The sequence below is a fragment of the Poeciliopsis prolifica genome, unplaced genomic scaffold (assembly GCF_027474105.1).
Source record: "Poeciliopsis prolifica strain line A6 unplaced genomic scaffold, Auburn_PproV2 SCAFFOLD006, whole genome shotgun sequence".
Classification (NCBI taxonomy): domain Eukaryota; kingdom Metazoa; phylum Chordata; class Actinopteri; order Cyprinodontiformes; family Poeciliidae; genus Poeciliopsis; species Poeciliopsis prolifica.
Window position 1 is genome coordinate 13209350 of NW_026562381.1, and position 17500 is coordinate 13226849.

At 39.8% G+C, this 17500-nt stretch overlaps 1 protein-coding gene across 1 annotated transcript; it reads right to left on the reverse strand.

The window, feature by feature from the left end:
* Positions 1 to 2292: 2292 nt before the first annotated feature.
* Positions 2293 to 15632, reverse strand: LOC129360639 (sestrin-3-like). Its single transcript, XM_055030964.1, has 9 exons — positions 15418 to 15632; positions 5984 to 6175; positions 5714 to 5896; positions 4696 to 4941; positions 4001 to 4115; positions 3752 to 3876; positions 3278 to 3444; positions 3044 to 3188; positions 2293 to 2577 (listed from the first exon to the last, which is right to left on the reverse strand). Exons 1-9 carry the CDS (start codon positions 15481 to 15483, stop codon positions 2488 to 2490), a joined length of 1329 nt encoding a protein of 442 aa, XP_054886939.1. The 5' UTR covers positions 15484 to 15632; the 3' UTR covers positions 2293 to 2487.
* Between the last annotated feature and the right edge of the window lie 1868 nt (positions 15633 to 17500).

Here is a 17500-nt window from a genome sequence, read left to right on the forward strand (position 1 = left end):
CAAGCCTGAAGTGATGGACTTGAAACTTCAGAGACACATAAAGATGTTTACAAAGTCGGCCTTTTATAACCTGAAGAACATTTCTAATATTTAAGGAGGAATGTCCCCAACAAAAATTTGAGAAACTCATCCACGTGTTTTATCTTTTTTCAAATGTATGGATCTGACTTTAATCAGTGGTGCCCAAAGTAGGCCCTCAAGGGTCGTCATCCTGTATGTTTTAGGTCTTTCCCTGGTTTAGCACAGTTGGATCCAAAGGTGGCTCGTTAGATGGCCTAAGAAAAACACTGACATGCTGAAAAGGTTGCAGGATGTTGGCCCTCTAGGACCCACTTTACTCACTTTAGGCACCCCTGGAGCTGTTGCATCAACCTTGCAGACCACTCAGGTCTTCTGGTTCTGGTTTGCATCCCCAAGACCAGAACCAAACATGGAAAAACAGCATTCAGCATCTAATCTGGAACATTAATCTGAACAAACTTCCAGAAAACCACAAAACTGCCAAAACACTGACTTCCTTTAAATCAAAACTAGAAACACATTAGTTGAGAGTTGGGATTAATAATATATGGATTATCAATTTGCTGGTATGTTCCTTTAAATTGGACCTGAAAAGGGAAGCGTTATTCCAGCTTCTTCCTCTCAATCTGTCCTCGCTGTGTTTTTCTTTTTTGGAGACACGTGGCCTCTTCGCCGCCCTTCTTGACTCACACCTGCCTGCTTGTTATCCTTGAGCAAGAACTCTCCGGACTTTCTTGGGAACTCTGAAACTCCAGTCCTTGAAGATTTGATAAGTGGCTGATGTGGTTGCAGCAATATCTCTGATAAGTTAGCATGTTTGCTTGGAGATAAACATGGTGGAACTTGGAGTCAGTCCAAACACACAACATAAAAACTGAAGCTGTAAACATGCTTTAAAGCTCCGTCTGTGAAAAGTGGAAGTTTGCAGATGGGAGTTGGTTTCTAAAGAAAGACAAAAGACGGTTTGTTTTGATGATAATTTTTTTTTTTTATAGAAAACATGTTTACATTTTCAAAAACATTTTTTGTCTTTGCACTTATTCTCTTTTTTGTACTTTTTGTTTTAAATATAGTTGTCCATTTTTTTAACATCCATCTGTGTCAAAGGCTCTTGCTGAGATGCTGGGACTTAGCAGAAGGTGAAAAAAAACGGGCGTAATATTCATCGGAAATGACGCCGACCGTCTTGCGGGGGGAAAAGAAAACATCCGTTTCCACTTGGAGAAGCCGCCGATCGATGCCCTGGTCCAGCCTCCAGCAGTAACAACCCTCCACTTGAGCAGCGCTCCAGTTTTTTCCGCCTAAAGGCACCTGTGTTATAACAGCGCTTTTGCTTTGTTTTAAGTCGATATGCACTTGTTTCTTCTGCACGTTGCTAAATCTAACTACAGTCTGTGAAACGTCTACGACTACTCAGGTTGCAGCGCAACGAGCAGGTCCTACAGTCACACACAGAACAACACAAAGGGAATAACGCCAAAAATGTACAGAAAAATGGAAAAATAATAAGAAAAAAAAACTGAAAAAGGATACAGTTTGCTTATTTTCTGCTTTTAAAATTTAGATGAGTTTTAACCTAATTAGACTTGAAAAAGTACAAATGCAAAAGCCCAAACATGCAACTTAAACACAAATTTTCATTCACAAAACTCTTCTGTAACATGTTGCCAATAACATTCGATATTAGGCGTGATCCGAGTGGCTCAGCTTCTCAGAGGAGTTTGTTTGCAAACGTCCACCATCTTTGAATTCCTTCTGTCTCCACGTAACGCAAGTAGGAAGAAAGAAAAACGTCTCAAATGAAGTACCTTCTCAGAAACCTGGGGCGGAAACGCAAAAACAGGAGGAGAGGAAAGGTGTCGGACCCACACACTTTGTCTTAATGTCTATTGATGAGCTACATTGCATTATAAATATATAAAGTTTATAAAAGTGCTTATTAAAAGAAACTAGTGATGTGATAACTTCCAGCAGTCACGGCTGTTTGTTCGCGACCAGCAATCAATACGAAATGTCAGGAAGCGTCACAGTCCAAGAAACATCCTTCAAAATTGACAAAGATTGTCAAAAAACAAACAAAAAGCCCCTGATCTTCCATTAACATTCATTCACCTTGTACAAGAAAAAACTTTTTTTTTTCTTTTTTGGGAAAGCATAGTTAATACAAAAGGAGACTTGTCTAATGAAAAAATAGGAGTGTTGGCAACTGATAACACAATGCTGCAAACAAGCAGCTTCTCACAGACTCAACTGGAACACAAGACAACAGGGAAATTTTAAAATTACTACTAATAATTGCACATAACCTTTAGAGAGGCAGGATGTTTTCTGAGAAAGGTGAGAGATGTGGGGGAAGGGGCATAATAAACACGTTGAATCTGCCGCTTCCCGCCCCGCGTCACCGCAGTTCAACGTTCCTCATCCTCTCAGGGTCTCTCTGTACCGGAGGCCGTCTGAACCAGCGATTCAGGCAATCATATAGCGAGTGATGGCTCTTAAAGCATAGAGGAGCTCCGCCTGCAGCCGGGCCTCCATGATCAGCAAGTTGACGTGTATCTGAGGACAGAAGAAGAAGACAGAGCTTCTCCTCAAATACGCCTGTAAGCATATCAAATTCAGCTGGACATAAATTGTCCCGATAAGCGAGAATATTGTGGATTTCAGGTGATAATGAAAGGACACACCGGCAGTTTTTGATAAATTTTGTTCTACATTGAAAGGAAATTACTTAGAAAAAAATATTGTGCTGCATTTTGCCTACGGCTACTTTTTACTTTTACTTAAGTAAACAAAAGTTGAAGTCGTCCTACTTTTACTTGAGTATAATTTTGGAACTAAAAGGGAACTTTACAATCAGAAATTAATCTCTGAAATAATTCAGAAAATCAAAAAAAGCAGAATCTGCTAGTCGACTTTGAAAAGCTGCTTCTGAAGTTAGATCTTTGTACAAATGAATTTAGTTTTTTCAGGCAGAACCTGTAAATGCTGGTTTCTGTAACGGGCCGGTGAAATCCTGTCTTACCCGTTCTGAGGCTTTCAGCAGAGTCCAGCTCAGCGGACACACCGGGGTTTTAGTGACGTCTGGAAAACAGGCCACAGCCTTGATGTACAGCTTCAGGTCTCGCTCCAGCAGCTGGTTCACCTCCACGTAGTCATAATCATCATAACTGAGAACAAAAGTCGGCAGATGTTTATCTAGTAGATGGGCAGGAGCAGCTCATGTTTTGGTTTTAATTCGGTGTGCTGGTGGTCTTACCGTATTCCTAACACATAATGGATGTAATTCCAGATGGCTCTCTTCAGGTCGGAGCTGTGCAGCGACGGGAGCGAAGTGACGCTCCTGAACCTGTCGTCCAGCAGGTGACCGATGTCCGAGTACAATCTGTTGATCAGGGAGAAGCCGTGTACTTCCCAGGAGTAATCCTGAAAAAAATAAAAAATAACGAGACAAATCCATCAATTTACAGAAGACTGAATGATTAAAACCATCCAAAATATTTAATAAGAGCCATAAAGACGTAAACCAGTCTGACAATTTTATAAAAGCAGTATAGTGTTTAGATTTTCCATTATTTTTTATTCATAAATACATTTTATAAATACATTTTTTATTTATAAATACATTAGAAGAATATTTTGTTTTTAGGGATACAGGAAGTTTGATCAAACAGATCAATGTTTGCATTCAGTGTCGGCGCTGACTCTCTCGTTTACCGATGCCTGGCCTCACCTGAACTCTGAGCACCTGGAGGTGATCCTCGTCACGCCGGGCGAACTCCTGGTAGCAGAAGTCGGGGTCTGTGATGAAACGTGATGGATCTGCGAAGCTCAGCATCTCCTCCTCGTCTTCCACATCTAAAAAGGGGAGTCGGTGAGCGGAGTGGAGGGGAGAGTGAGGCTTTCGCTCAGATTTCACACCCCGGAGCGCCGTCAGAGCGTCAACAGCCGCTCTGACTGGTGGTTTGTTTATTTCTGCTACCTGTTTGCTGGAGAGTCTGCGCCTGCAGGAGACGCTCCTCTCTCTTCTCCTGCTCATCCTGGGACTTCTGGATCCTCTCCTTCAGGCAAACCATGTCGCAGCTCGAGTCCAAAGACTGTTGGCACGAAAACGAACCCAGGGTGAAAATACTTATTCTATATTTACAACATATCTTCTCCTGTGATAAGAAATCATCTAATGTCACAAATGACACAGTATGTAAAACAAAAACATTTATTAGCTAAGGAACAAAAAGTCTTTGGCCAGAATTATTAAGTAGTTAAAGGGTGAAAATGAATCAGTTACACTGGCTTTCATGTCTCATGTTTTCATTTACAAGCAGCTTAAGCCAGTTAGAAAACAATAAAAGTTCAGATACGTCTTTCCTTCGATACGATTAAAGCTGAACATGATGCTCTCGTGTTTAAATGAATTGCTTCATGTTCATTTGCAACAGTTTCTAATTTTCTAAGCTACAGAAAGTTAATTGTTAGGAATGAACAAATATGAACATTTGGGCCAATATTGACGCTGCTGTTCTGGCATTATTTACCAATATTCTATTTAATCAGATTTCTTACTCGATTACTTAACTAATCATCAGAATAATTAACATATTACTTGATTACTAAAACAATTGTTTATGACGGCATTAATGAACATTTTGTGTCTCCAGCTGAAGTCTGGTTTCTTACCCGTCGCCGTGTGATATGTTGGGAGGGTTGCCTGAGCGACTGAGGCACGTTGGCGTTGCCGTTGGCAGCATCAAAGGGGCAGAAGGTCGGTGGGGTGCCGTTGGGAGATTTGGCGAGGTGGGCGAGGTCCGAGTCCGTGTCGCAACCGAAGACGAAGCTGCAGAGCGAGTGGCAGTGGGCCAGGATGACCACGGCCTGCACCAGCTCGGCCAGCGACCAGCACTGCTCACCGGCCTTCAGCAGCGACTGGAGACGACGCAGAGGCAAAACAAGACGCTCAGCGCTGATTGATCTGACTGGCTGGAACGTGTTTAATACATTAATATAGAGATTAAAGGATAACATTAGAAAGTAACGACCTTTTGGAGGTATTAAACATGCTTTCTATTAAGCAAACATGATCTTTTGAAATATTCAGATTTTGAATGTTGTGTTTTTATTATTTGTTATCAGAATATTATAATTAGGAGAAATAAAGGTTATATGATGTGATGGACTTTCAATAGTATTTGAGTTTATTGAATGGGTCTGCATTATTGAAGTGAAAACTAATAAATTAATTATTGAAAATAATTAAGGCTCGTTAGCATGTCCACTGATAACAGCAGAAAAACGTTTTTCCTGAAACGGTAAGATGTTTTGTCACCACTGACACATCCAGCAGCGCAAACATAAACATGTATTGTTTATTGTTTTTGACCGGGAGCGAGTCGTGGCAGGAAGTGGAGGAGTTTGATCTTTTCATAGATTATCTGTCTCACGTTAAATATTATGTAAAACAGTTCTGAAAAACATGTAAAAACCATATTGTTGTGAAAGTTACACACTGTAGCTTTAAATTTAACTTTTATTCAACAGTTAATTTCTTCTTGCTGGAGAAAAACAGTGTACAACTAAGATTATTCATCTCTGCAGCTCCTCCAGAGCTACCATGAGCCTCTTGTGTCTCAGTGTTTCCATTCCAGACGATGGATTTAAGTTTACGTTAGCTTAGCGTAGCTGAATAAGCTCTGCGTACCTGAATGTGGGAGCAGGCGGCGAGCCAGGGCTGGTGGGCCAGCACCTTGTTTATGTGGTCAAGCAGGCGAAGACGAGGTGGAGCCGCTTCCAGACCCTGCAACCACAGGGGGTCCCCGCCGGCCCTCAGGAAATGGGCCGAGTGCAGGCACACCAGGTAGCTGCAGTGATAACGGGCCGCCGCCTGTAGAGGGGCGTTCAGAGGGGAAGTTTTAAAAGAACGGAGCAGCTGAAGCCGAGCGCTTCCGGCGTCAGCAGCCAGGTCACCCACCATGATGGCGATGTAATGGCGGTACGGCAGCGGCAGGGGGCCGTCCATGTGCAGGATGTAGTGCTGGGTGCGCAGGAAGCTCTCCAGATACTGGGGGTGGGACGCCATCTGCTGCGACACGGCGTCCACGCTCCCCCTGCTGACCAGCGCTTTCAGTAAGGACATGCGCTCCTTCTCGCCGTTCACCATCACCTGCAGAAACCAGAACAAACAGACGGCAGGTTGGTTTGTGGCGGGGAAACGGTGGAACAAAGTACGATCCACCCATTGTTTCAGAAAAACGAGGCCGAGGAAGTAACTATGAAACAAAATCCAATCAAGAGGATCTGCTTTTCTCACTGTTAAGACAAAATAATTCAGAGAATCGCAGTTAGGAGACAGGGGTGGGCAATACGGACTGACGTTATTTTAATAACAATAAAGATTATGACAATTAAAAGTATTTATTGTTACTGCTTTAGGTAACTGTATGGCTGTGAATGCAGGCACAGCCTCATCACGCCACAAACACAACATTCCCAGCTTCTTTAGGACAATACGTGTTTCTTAAAAGGTTGTTTTCCAGGTACATAGTGCCCTTTTATAGCATAATCAAGCAATTATGTTAAATTCAGTTATTATAAGAACTGAATATTATGCATTAGACAGACAGAGACATCTGCTCTTTCTTAAACTTTGCCTTCACAAAGCCATCACAACATGGCTCCTCTATTAACCCTTTAACGGCATTTTACCAGCATTGCATGGAGAAGTAGCTCAGCTGATGTGAAGTTCCACCCTGTCTTTGCTGCTTGCTGCTGGCTAGTCTGAAGGAGCTGTGTGGGGGATGCTTGGAAGCTGCAACTCAGAGGAAGAGCTGCGTCTCGAAGGCGGAGCTAAGGCCACCAAGGCGGTTTGCTCAGTTGAATGGTTTATATGGAGATTAAAGGAATAATCAAAGCAACACTCCAGGAAATATCATTATAACATAATATAAAAGCTCCAGAAAGTTGATTAAAAATTGTGATTTACTTCACTAAACTGCACATTGTGACTGAAATTTGACAATTTCTAATTTGATGACATTTATTGATGTTTCCATGGAACAAATAGTGGAGAACTCAACAAAAATAACATTTCTAATAATACCATCAGTTTTGTTTTTTATTTACCATCAATATCCAAAATATATTACGGCAATCCAACTTTTTATGATAAATGCTGAACGATACAATAAATGTCCACCACTACTACGAGAACCAAAAGGCATCCAGAAACTCTTCCTCTAAATCCAACGAAACAGACGTAAACATGAGCAGAACAGCGCCATCCTCCCTTCACAGCCATTACGGCCCTTAGATTTATAGCCAGGAACGCCTTGGCTCAAGATGAAGTTGGAGCGTCCAGCATCATGTGACGGCGGGCTCAGGCTGCGCTTTGGACCGGAGTCATGTTCCACACCTTAAATCAGAGGAAGAGGGGCCGTTTTGGAAGAAGAGCGGCGGCGCCACAGGAGAGTTAACGCATTCCTGACTTTATTTTTCCTAGAAATTCAACAAGCACCCAAACAACATCTTAACAGACACAAAGTCGGATGGTGTTCACAAGAAAGAGGGGCTTCTTTAGTTTGTTTGATGTTCATCTAATGAAGTCGAGACGCTGGATTAACTTGTTTATTTGAAAGCTGAAAGTAAGAGAGAAAAAAAGAAAACGCACAAAAAATGCCATTTGAAAAAGGGCTTTACACTGAGGAAGCAAAGATGAAGAAATTAATATGAAGACTGAGCGGAGGAGGCCTGAAAGAGGGAAGCTCGGTGAGGATAGAAGACGTGGAGGAGGCCAAAGATTCAAACATGGGAGCGACTGCACTGAGGGGCCCGGGGCCAACAGAAACAGACCCATGTAGAGCTGGAGGCTGGCCGGCCCTCACCGGTAGACATTTATAAGCTTGTTTTCCTTCTCTCTGCATGATATAACGGCTTCTAGGAAAAGGTGTTCAGGAGCCACAGATCCAGTTCTTCTGGATAGATCAAACACTTTCACTTCAACTTCAAATGCAGAAACTTTCCAACTTTATCTGGATCTGACTGTCTGTTCTGCCTCATGCTTAAACCAGAGAAACAAATAAAGTAAATAAAAAAAGAGGAAATAAAAAGAAAACTGAAATTTTATTTTAATAAGGAAATAAAAGCTAGCGAAACCAACCTACCCTTGTTAGCAGGAGAAAAAAGTATTATTTCTCTGTGGGTGGAGGGGAGAACAGTTAAAATCTTTCCTGTTTTATAAAAAAACATTTCTGTGTTGACGGTCAGAGGCTACATACAGTAGTTTTCATTTAATGTCACACTTCTGAAAACTTTGTGGCTGGCAGCCATCTTGGTAGGTATCAGTGACTAACTCTCATGGCAGTTGCTATGACAACAATAAACAAGCTTGGCACTATCGCTCACCTCATTCCTATCCAACTTATAAGCAATAAGTATATTACATCTATTACTTGATTACAATTTTTGAGCACTCGTGTTGTTGGTCTCCTAGCTATGATTCATCTATGCTTTCCTCTTGCCTACCAAAATGGCGGTTCAGTGGCACAGAACACTTCTGGTATAGACGTATGGGGTGATTACTTTTTCATCCTAGGTTTCTGATGGCTTCATCTCTTAACAAGTGAAGCAAATTAAAAACTGTACTTTATTTACTCATATCATCTTTGCCTGAGATAAAAATAGTTTGTGTGGAGAAACGAGGCAAATACTTTTTCACAGCTCTGCGATCGGTTCGAACAGAGAGTGGCAGAGCTTGTTTTTGCACCTAAGCCCCGTATGGCTCTTTAGTATTCAGCAGCATGTTTATCTGGCTCAAAGCTCCATGTGGTATTTCACTTCTCCTTACAGGGGATGATGGTTCCTGCCTGATCCTGCAGTAAGCTCCACCTCATGACCCAAATAGTCCTAAAGGACTCGGTAACCAGCTCGATCCTTATGAACAATACCTTCATCTTATAGTTTCATAAAAAGCAAAGTAACCAAGGGGGTTGGAGTTGGAAGAAACATGCTGAGGCACAGACCCTGACCTTCTCCAGCCTGTCGGCGCCCACAAGAAATAGTGAAGGAGGAGAATGTGGAGAGCACAGGTGGCTGCCAATCAAAGGCCTATAAGAGCGCATTCACATGGGTGTTACTCCTCGAACACAAGCGCTACTGATTAGCATGCCTGGTTGCTGAATCTAGGTTACTGCTCCATGGAGCGCTAGCTGGCCGGATCGCTGAAAGGAGCAGTGTTGCTCCAAGTAGCATTTTAGAGGCCTGCGCTGCAGAAAACACGCCTCATTTCTCAAGGACCTAACATGTCGGGAGGCACGGGCCTATTTTTATTCCTCCTCATGGTAGAATGGGCTCAGATTGCGATGTTGAGTGATCACACTTCCATTTTTAGGGTAAATGACACATGAAGCGGCTGATTGAGAAATTTCTGGCAGAATTTATAAGGCTTGCGAAACTATTCTACCTCTGAGATCTTTCCATGTTTTATCACATCAATGTCTTTTATTCAGATTTTGAGTGACAGATTTTCACAAAATGGTGCATAATTCTTCAGTGAAAGGAAAATAATCTATGGCTTTCACATTTTGACTCAATAGCTATGTTTCCATTAACTATAAAATTGTGAAAATATGATTAACAAATACAAAACCCCAAACTTATTTGATAAAGTTTTTGCTCCAGGATGACGTGTTTTTTTTAAACTGTCAAAATGAATGTTTTTTGCAAACCTGCAATGAAAACAAATTTATTGCATCACACAAATCATGTGATCAACAACCAGATGCCAGTGCTGTTACACTAACTCTGGTGTAAAGCACTTCTTGCTTTTGCATAGGTGAATGTGTTTACACACTATTCCTGTGAAATCAATCATAAAATGAAACGGGAAGTCAGAAAACACAGAGTGCAGCCACCAGCATCAACATGCTAGTTGTTAGCCTCTCCAGTGCTATGCAAATGACTGGTCTCTTTTTCATTTTCCAGTGCCAGCTAAACATTAATCTGATCAATATCTGGCTTCAGAATAGCCAAGGAAGTAGCCGCTGTTGGCAATAGTCTCATAAATTTATGTACAATAACTTTCAACTAAAAGTAGCAGTTTCAGACAAGAGATTAGAGATCTACTCAAAATGTGTTAGTGTAGTAGTTAAAAGAAAAACAGTTTAAGTAACAAATCCTCCAAATACCAGAGTCCATAGATGTGATTTTGAAATCTGATTTAACAACACAAGTGTCAAAAGTTGGTCTTACACCGGGTGAGGAGATGGTCTTAGTCATCACTGGCATCCCACGTAATTGATTAGGAAATTGGGGGTTGGGTTTTAATTTCTAACATGTCTGGACAAAGTCTGACAGAGAAATCAAGACAGAAACAGGAACTACAGTAAAGTTGAGGATTCACAAAACAGGAAATGACACATCCTACCTCTTAAACAACATCTGTCTGCTGACAGCAGCAAAATGAAAGATGCAGTCACCCATTGGGGAAAAGCTTTCATGAAAGTCATTCTTACTGTGTTTAAAAGGAGTTTTAAAAAGACTATGTTGATCTTTACTGGATAAAAACAAATGAGACTTTTTGATAAAGTATTCCCTACTGCCTGCCTGCCTAACTACTTGAAAAAAAACACACCCACACAAGAAGAAAAAAAATAAGAAGTGAGAACCATGTGTGGGAGGATGCATCAAACAACAAGGAGAAATCATCTAGACAGCTGTGTGTGCATTACAAAGCACACTCTGGTTACCAAACCTAAATATCTGTTGTGATTTAATCAGAATAATAAAGTGTTTAAATACTCAGATCACAACAGACTTCAAAAATTTCCAAACTCTGAAGAGGTCATCGGCACAGAGCTGAGAAAAAAGGCCACCTTGTAGATTTCCTGTCACAAATGTTGCAAAGATCACCTGAGTCAATATGTAAAATTTAAATCAAATTAAATGTCTATTTGATTTAGAAAACAAGCTGGTAAATAAACTAAATACCCCATTTCTGTGTGACTATTGGAAGCAATTACATCACTAATGAGGAATTTTGTCCTTCTCTGCTATATTTTAGGCAACCTGCTCAGCATCTCCATTTGATTGAAGTTTGTGCTTTGACTAGGACTTTCTTTGTTTTTTTGAGTTGTGTGTTTTGGATCATTTTCCTGCTGATTAACCCAGGTGTGATTGAGCACATCTTAAGATCAAGGATGGACGGATTTTCTAGTAGAGAGCATAAATCCTACTCCCATTGCTCCCCTGCAGGGTTAGTGAGAAAGTACATTTTTAAGATCTTTTTAATGCCACCTTCAATTGAATTTTGGTCCTTTTGAAAAACATGTTATTATAAGAGTTGGATGGGGACCTGGTAAATTGTCTGTTGGTGGGTCTTTTTACACTGCATATAGCTCCAGCTTAAAAGCTTGTTTGCACAGAGTTGACCTAGTCTTTTGGTTGACAAAAAAGCAAAAAAAGAACAATACGATATTAAATAATCTGGCCTGTCATGATAACTCATTTTGCTGGATGATAAATTGTCCCAGAAGTTATTGTGATAAACAATAATGTTGTTTTGATACCATTTCCAAATATTATAATGGTAATGGCACACTCTCTCAAAGATCAATAAGCTTTAAATTCGAAAGAACATTTAAAACTGTAACTGCTATACATTTTAAATGTCCAAAACAAATAAAACAATAAATAAAATGAATTATGAAGTTTCTGTGCTTCAAAAAGAGGGGCTAGTTGAGACCAAAGCACCAGCCTGAAAACTTTTGTCATCCAGTTTTGGTACAAGAAAAAAAAAACAAGTGAAGCCAATGGAAATTGAGCTTTTTTAAATTTATCATGTGATTAATTCATTGATTTATTGCTTACTGCGACAGGCTGAGCCATGACAAAATTTAAGGCCTGTGATTAACATTCTTAAGGCAAGGCGTCCCGCCCTAATGCAGCAAAACAACCCCAGATCATCACACTGCCACCACCATGTTTTACTGCTAATATCAGAGGTAAGTAAAGTCTGCACTGATAAGGATTTGTTGTGTGTTCTTTTGTGAACTCATTAATTTTTATGTTCTCTCCACTTCTGTATAATCACCTACTTTATAAAATTAGACATGTTTTATATATAATTAAATGTCTATGTCTGGCAGTAATCAGACCAAAAATGTGGATAATCCCAACTAATTATTGGTTTAACAAACTGGACAATTTACAAACTAACATTTTAATAGATTTTGGTTCTGTTTGGTGATCTTAAACATTTAGAAGTGTGCAAATAAACTTAATCTGTGAGAGGGCTGACACTTTCTACTTAATGACACTGTGTGTTGATCGGAGAGGTCGCATGAGGAAGAAGAGAAATGAAAAACATGGGTGACGTCACAGAGGGGAGGATAGGTAAATGCAGACAAAGACAAGCTTTGATCACTGGCAGAAAAACAGCAGCCCTGTGCAAGTTGCAATATGAAGAGGAGCAAGGGTCCAAGATGACACACAAAGAAATGGAGGAATGACGCAAGCTTTCTTTCTAAGAGTGAATAATGCAGATACAAGGGAGGGACATTCAATCTGCATTCTGACTGATCTTGGAGAGATTGCCCATCGTTATCAGAAAACATTAACACCCCCTTTCCTCCTTTCCGGAAACAAGAACTCGGGACAGATTTTGGCTCTGCAACCTGAACTCAAGGAGTAATGCAAAACAACCCAGCTGCACAGAGCAAAAGGAGGGGGGTTGGAGCAGCACTGCCAGGAGAAACAAAGAACTAAATAAACCCATATACATCAGTGAGTGATTATATCTGACTGTAAACAAGGCAGGTAGGTAGAGCAAGGAAGATTTCACTGATAAAAGGCTATACTTATTGAAGTTTATTCCCCAACACAAGAAGCTCTTTAAAAATGAAATATGAAGTTATATGTCATCAGCGATGAGGAACTGTGAAGACAAAGGAAAGAGGAGAAAAAGTGGCACATGCTGAAATGAAACCAGAACTGCAGCTCGCGAGGCTGTCTGTTTTATTGCATTTCTGTACTCCACAATCTGCAGCAAAAACATGTCTTTGTTGGACTGCGTTCGGCACAGCGCCCCCTTTCTGTTGCAAAGCGGAAAACAACACTCAGAGGAGAAAAACAACTTTGATTGGCAGTCCAGTTCAGGCGAAAAACAGCACAATAAGGACGCTCACAAGGGCTGCCGTACAGCTGAGAAATCAGTCTGTTAACGTGGTTTAACACAATTATCACATTATTTTGTTCATGCATATAAAACAGCAGTAATTAAATGGCACTGCATTACTTCACACCACACTGAAACACCTCTTTTCCTCCTCAAACCCTGAGATGATGTCACCTTCACCTGCAGCTTCATCCACAGAAACGTCCCCAGCCGTTTCTCGTTTATCTCCAGCGCAATAAAATTCAAAATACACTCGGCCTCAAATTTTAAAATGACAGAAGGGAGAAAAAAAAAGAAAAGAAAAAAAGGAAGAAGAAGACGGTACAGTAGAGGAGACGTTTCTGTCATCGAAACCCAGCTCCCAACATCTTGTCCTTGTTTCCTCTTCTATAAAAACAGCCGTTTTTAGATCAACTCTCCGATTAACGTCTCAACGCAGAAGGCTCGAGCTTTACGTGACATTTTAACGGCTGGTGATGAAAAACCACTTTAATGGCGAGGAAGCCAGAAATAAACCAAATAAACATCATCCGGTCACTTGAAGTGTTTAATCTGAGTTTCTGACCCATTTCCTGAGCCATCCATGTTAACGTTAGAAGTTCGGTTCGCCTATTTTTCGTTTGCTAGCGCTAGCAAACTACAGCCGCTACAGTTAACGTTGCTGCGCTGAAGTTGGGTTCCGATTCGAAATGACAGTAAAGGCCATTTCGCAGCTTTCATACTTTTTAAAAATGAGCTATAATTTCAGTTTAAAGTATTTAAACTGATCAAACCTGAACTGAATTATTAAACATCGCATAAAGACTCTTTAAAATACAGTCTGTGATATGAGAAACTTAAATTTTGTTTGTAAGAACACAAGAAAATGCAAAATTGAAGCCGTTTTTGATTTGTACATCAGCTTAAATAGCCACAGACTGCATCATTGTGAGATTAATGTTATAAAAGCATTGATTTAAAAAAAAAAGGTTAATAGAATAATTTTTCATATTACAATTGGTTTTGTAAACTCTTCTTAGCATAGATTACTTTTGCTCAAGATTGAGCTTCAAGTTTTCAAAATTAATCCACTATAGGGTGGTGCTAATATTAAAAAACACAGGTAAAACACATCATAAACAGTTTCCTTACTTATTTGACTACTGTAGTCCATCATAGGCTTGGCTATTCTATTAGAAATTTCATGCTTGTGCTAATTTGACAATAAAGAATAATGTTTTCTATATCAAAGAATATACAACAGGTGTTAAATAATCCAGTAAAGGTTTGACTGTCAAACTACTTTGGTTTTTATAGTTGACCAAATCTAATTTGGCCCTAATGCTGCAATTTTGAAAAAAAAAAAAAAAAAAAAAGCTTTCAAATTGCCCCTTTTTGTTGTTTCACTTATAGAATAAAGGTTTCATGATTATTAAAAGTTGTCCTAAATAGTCTGATCAGTATTATGTCTGTTTATTGTGGTTTTTATAATCCATTAAATCATAATTTCTTATGGTCTCACATTCATAATACGGATTTTGCAATTTCACAACTGTGTTTTTAAAACGGGTTCATCCTTGTAGCATAATCCTTTCTAGGTTTGACCCGTCATAACCATTGTGGTTTCTGACTTAAAGACGGGCAAAAATACTTATAAATAGCTTTAAATTGCCTTGTTTATGTTTTGAGTGATAGAATAAGGGATTCACAAATTAAAACTGTATGAAACCCTGAGTAATCTATAGTCAGAATGACAAATGTCAGTCCGGGTTTAACCTTCCTGACAGTTGAGGCTTTAAAACCTTCATGAGGTACTAAAAAACATGAAATAGCCCTTTTTGGGCTTTGAAAAGACCAATAACAGCAACATAAATTATAAACTGTTTTTGAAGGTTGTGTCGTTAACGTAGGTTTTTACTGTGATGTCCAGATAAAAATGTTAGATTTTTATCTGGAGATCATTAAAGATCGGATTATCCATAAAGATGCGGAATAACCCTTTACACAAGTTCCAAATCGAAGGCCAACTTCAGCGTCTAAGACTTACACTTTGTTTCAAAGTTTCCTATCTGAAAACAAATTAACCAAACTAACTTCCAGTTCAACTGACAGCAACGAGAATATGTAATTAACGATTAAAAGAAAAGGGAGGCTTCGTTTCAAGCGCCTGTAAAGAGTGGAGGCCGTTTTCTTGACAGAGAGACAAATGAATGAACGGTTTTGACTTCCCAGGCTTACACGTATAATCCCAGCCTTACCTGCTTCTGGACCCGCTTGCACTGCGATATTAGGGGGTACTCCATTTTACTCGTACAGATGATCATTTTCCAAAAACGGCGTCGTCCTGCATGGATCCGGTTGGAGCTGCTAACAAAAGGGAGCGCTTCTGCCGCTGGCCCCCGGTCAGCCTGTGTGAAGCTGCAGCCTGGACTGAGGAGAGCGAAGCTTCCCGGAGCAGAGCTGACAGCTCCAGTAACAGCCCCGCCAATCACCGCGCAGGGGGCGGAGCTGCCAGCCGGAGGGGGTTAGCTACATGCTAATGAACATCTGCAAAACAACAGCGGAGAGGCAGGACACGGCCAGACTGTCAACTTTTACCAGCTTCTGTCTCTGAATCTGATCCACTTTGTTGACCTGGAAAAAAATATTGCAGCTTTTTTTTTTAACTTTTCCACAATTTGTGGCAAACTTTCTAACATTTCTATGGAGAGTTTAAGTATGAAATATGTAACACATTTATATATTTATACATTACTATAAATGTGTATGTTTTAAAAAAAAAAATTATGTCACAATAACCCCCCCACCCTCCCTCTGCGTTCTCCTAGTGCTCCCAGTACTAGCATGGGCGGAACGAGAGGGGGAAAACGGGGGCACTGGGACCAGATAATTCCTGCACACTAGTTGGAATCATTGCAATCCACCCAAATAGGGAAAAAAAATAAAAAGATAAATGTAAGTGGAGTAGAGAAAAGTAGCCTTGGCTTCTCTTTGGCTTCACCACTGACTGCTCGTGGTGCAGAAAAAGAAACACAACTCCATAATTCCTATTCCAATTCCATGTTGATTCAAAATGCTCAAAAACTTATTTTAAATTGTGTTTAAGTTTCACATTGTATTGTTAAAGTTACACATGTAGTATACAGCTGAAGACAGAAGTTTACATATGTTGCATAAAAGGAGATTTATCTTACTTCTGGCTTGTGCAGATAATTGAAACAAGAAGCAAAACGATTCCAAATGTATAGAAAACTTTCTAAAACTAAACATGAAAGTAGGACTTAAGATCACAAAACCCATAAACCCAAACAGATACCAGGGTCAGCTTTTATATGGATTCCCAGCAGTTGGATCTTTTAGGAAAGCTGTGTTCAAAGTTCAGTCAGTTTTTATGCAGGTAACAGTTTCTGTCTTAAATTGTAGTATTAAAACTCATAACAGTGCATGAGGATTGACTGTTCAGTCACTGGACATGTTTACATTGTTAAATATAACCTTTATATTACAAACAAACCTAAATGAAGATACTTATTTTGTTACAGTCAGTTTCTTTGGCCCCTAATCTAATATCTGCTCCAAGAAAAGCACTGTTTTTAGGTTTTCCTAATTAGATTAAAGCAGTTGCACTAGTCTGACTCAGACACCAACACTTTTCACTGGAGAGTCACTTTTAGGGATAAGAATTATGGCCACAGAATTAATAAAAGAACTAAAGCCACAGAAAAAACCCTTGCTCATTGAAGGCAGAGTTTGTAAAAACAAAAGAACTAGAGATTTATGTTGCTATTGGTCGGATCTTTACGGATGAATATAATTATATTTTAGAGCCAGAGAACCTCAAAATCTCCAAATTAGAAAATGCATATAAATTTTTAGTGCCCACTGAAACAATAAGAGTTTTTTGAGGCACAGCAATTAAAACAGAATGGCTCTGCTTTAAATGGATTGTGACGTAACAGCTCTCTACAACATTTAGTCTCTGGCTAAATTGATAGATTTCTGTTGCTTTCACTAAAAATTTGTGTTTTGGGTAGATAGATTGCTCAAGGAAGGAGTAAAAAGCAGAACATGGAGACAAATGCAACTGTTATTTATATATTTATCAAATGATAAAGATCTTTATTTCACCAAAAATTAGGCATAATCTAGCACCATCATTTATTTCCTCCGTGTCTGAACCAAATGAAGGAAGGGGAAATTAGAGTTTGACTGGTGTGAAAGAATAATGTTTTGATAGTTACTTTGCTATAGTTCATTTAAACCCTCATGTGAATGTGGACTGAATAAATGGAGAAATGTGAGACTTGCATGAACATCACATAGCCCAGACATAAAGCATTA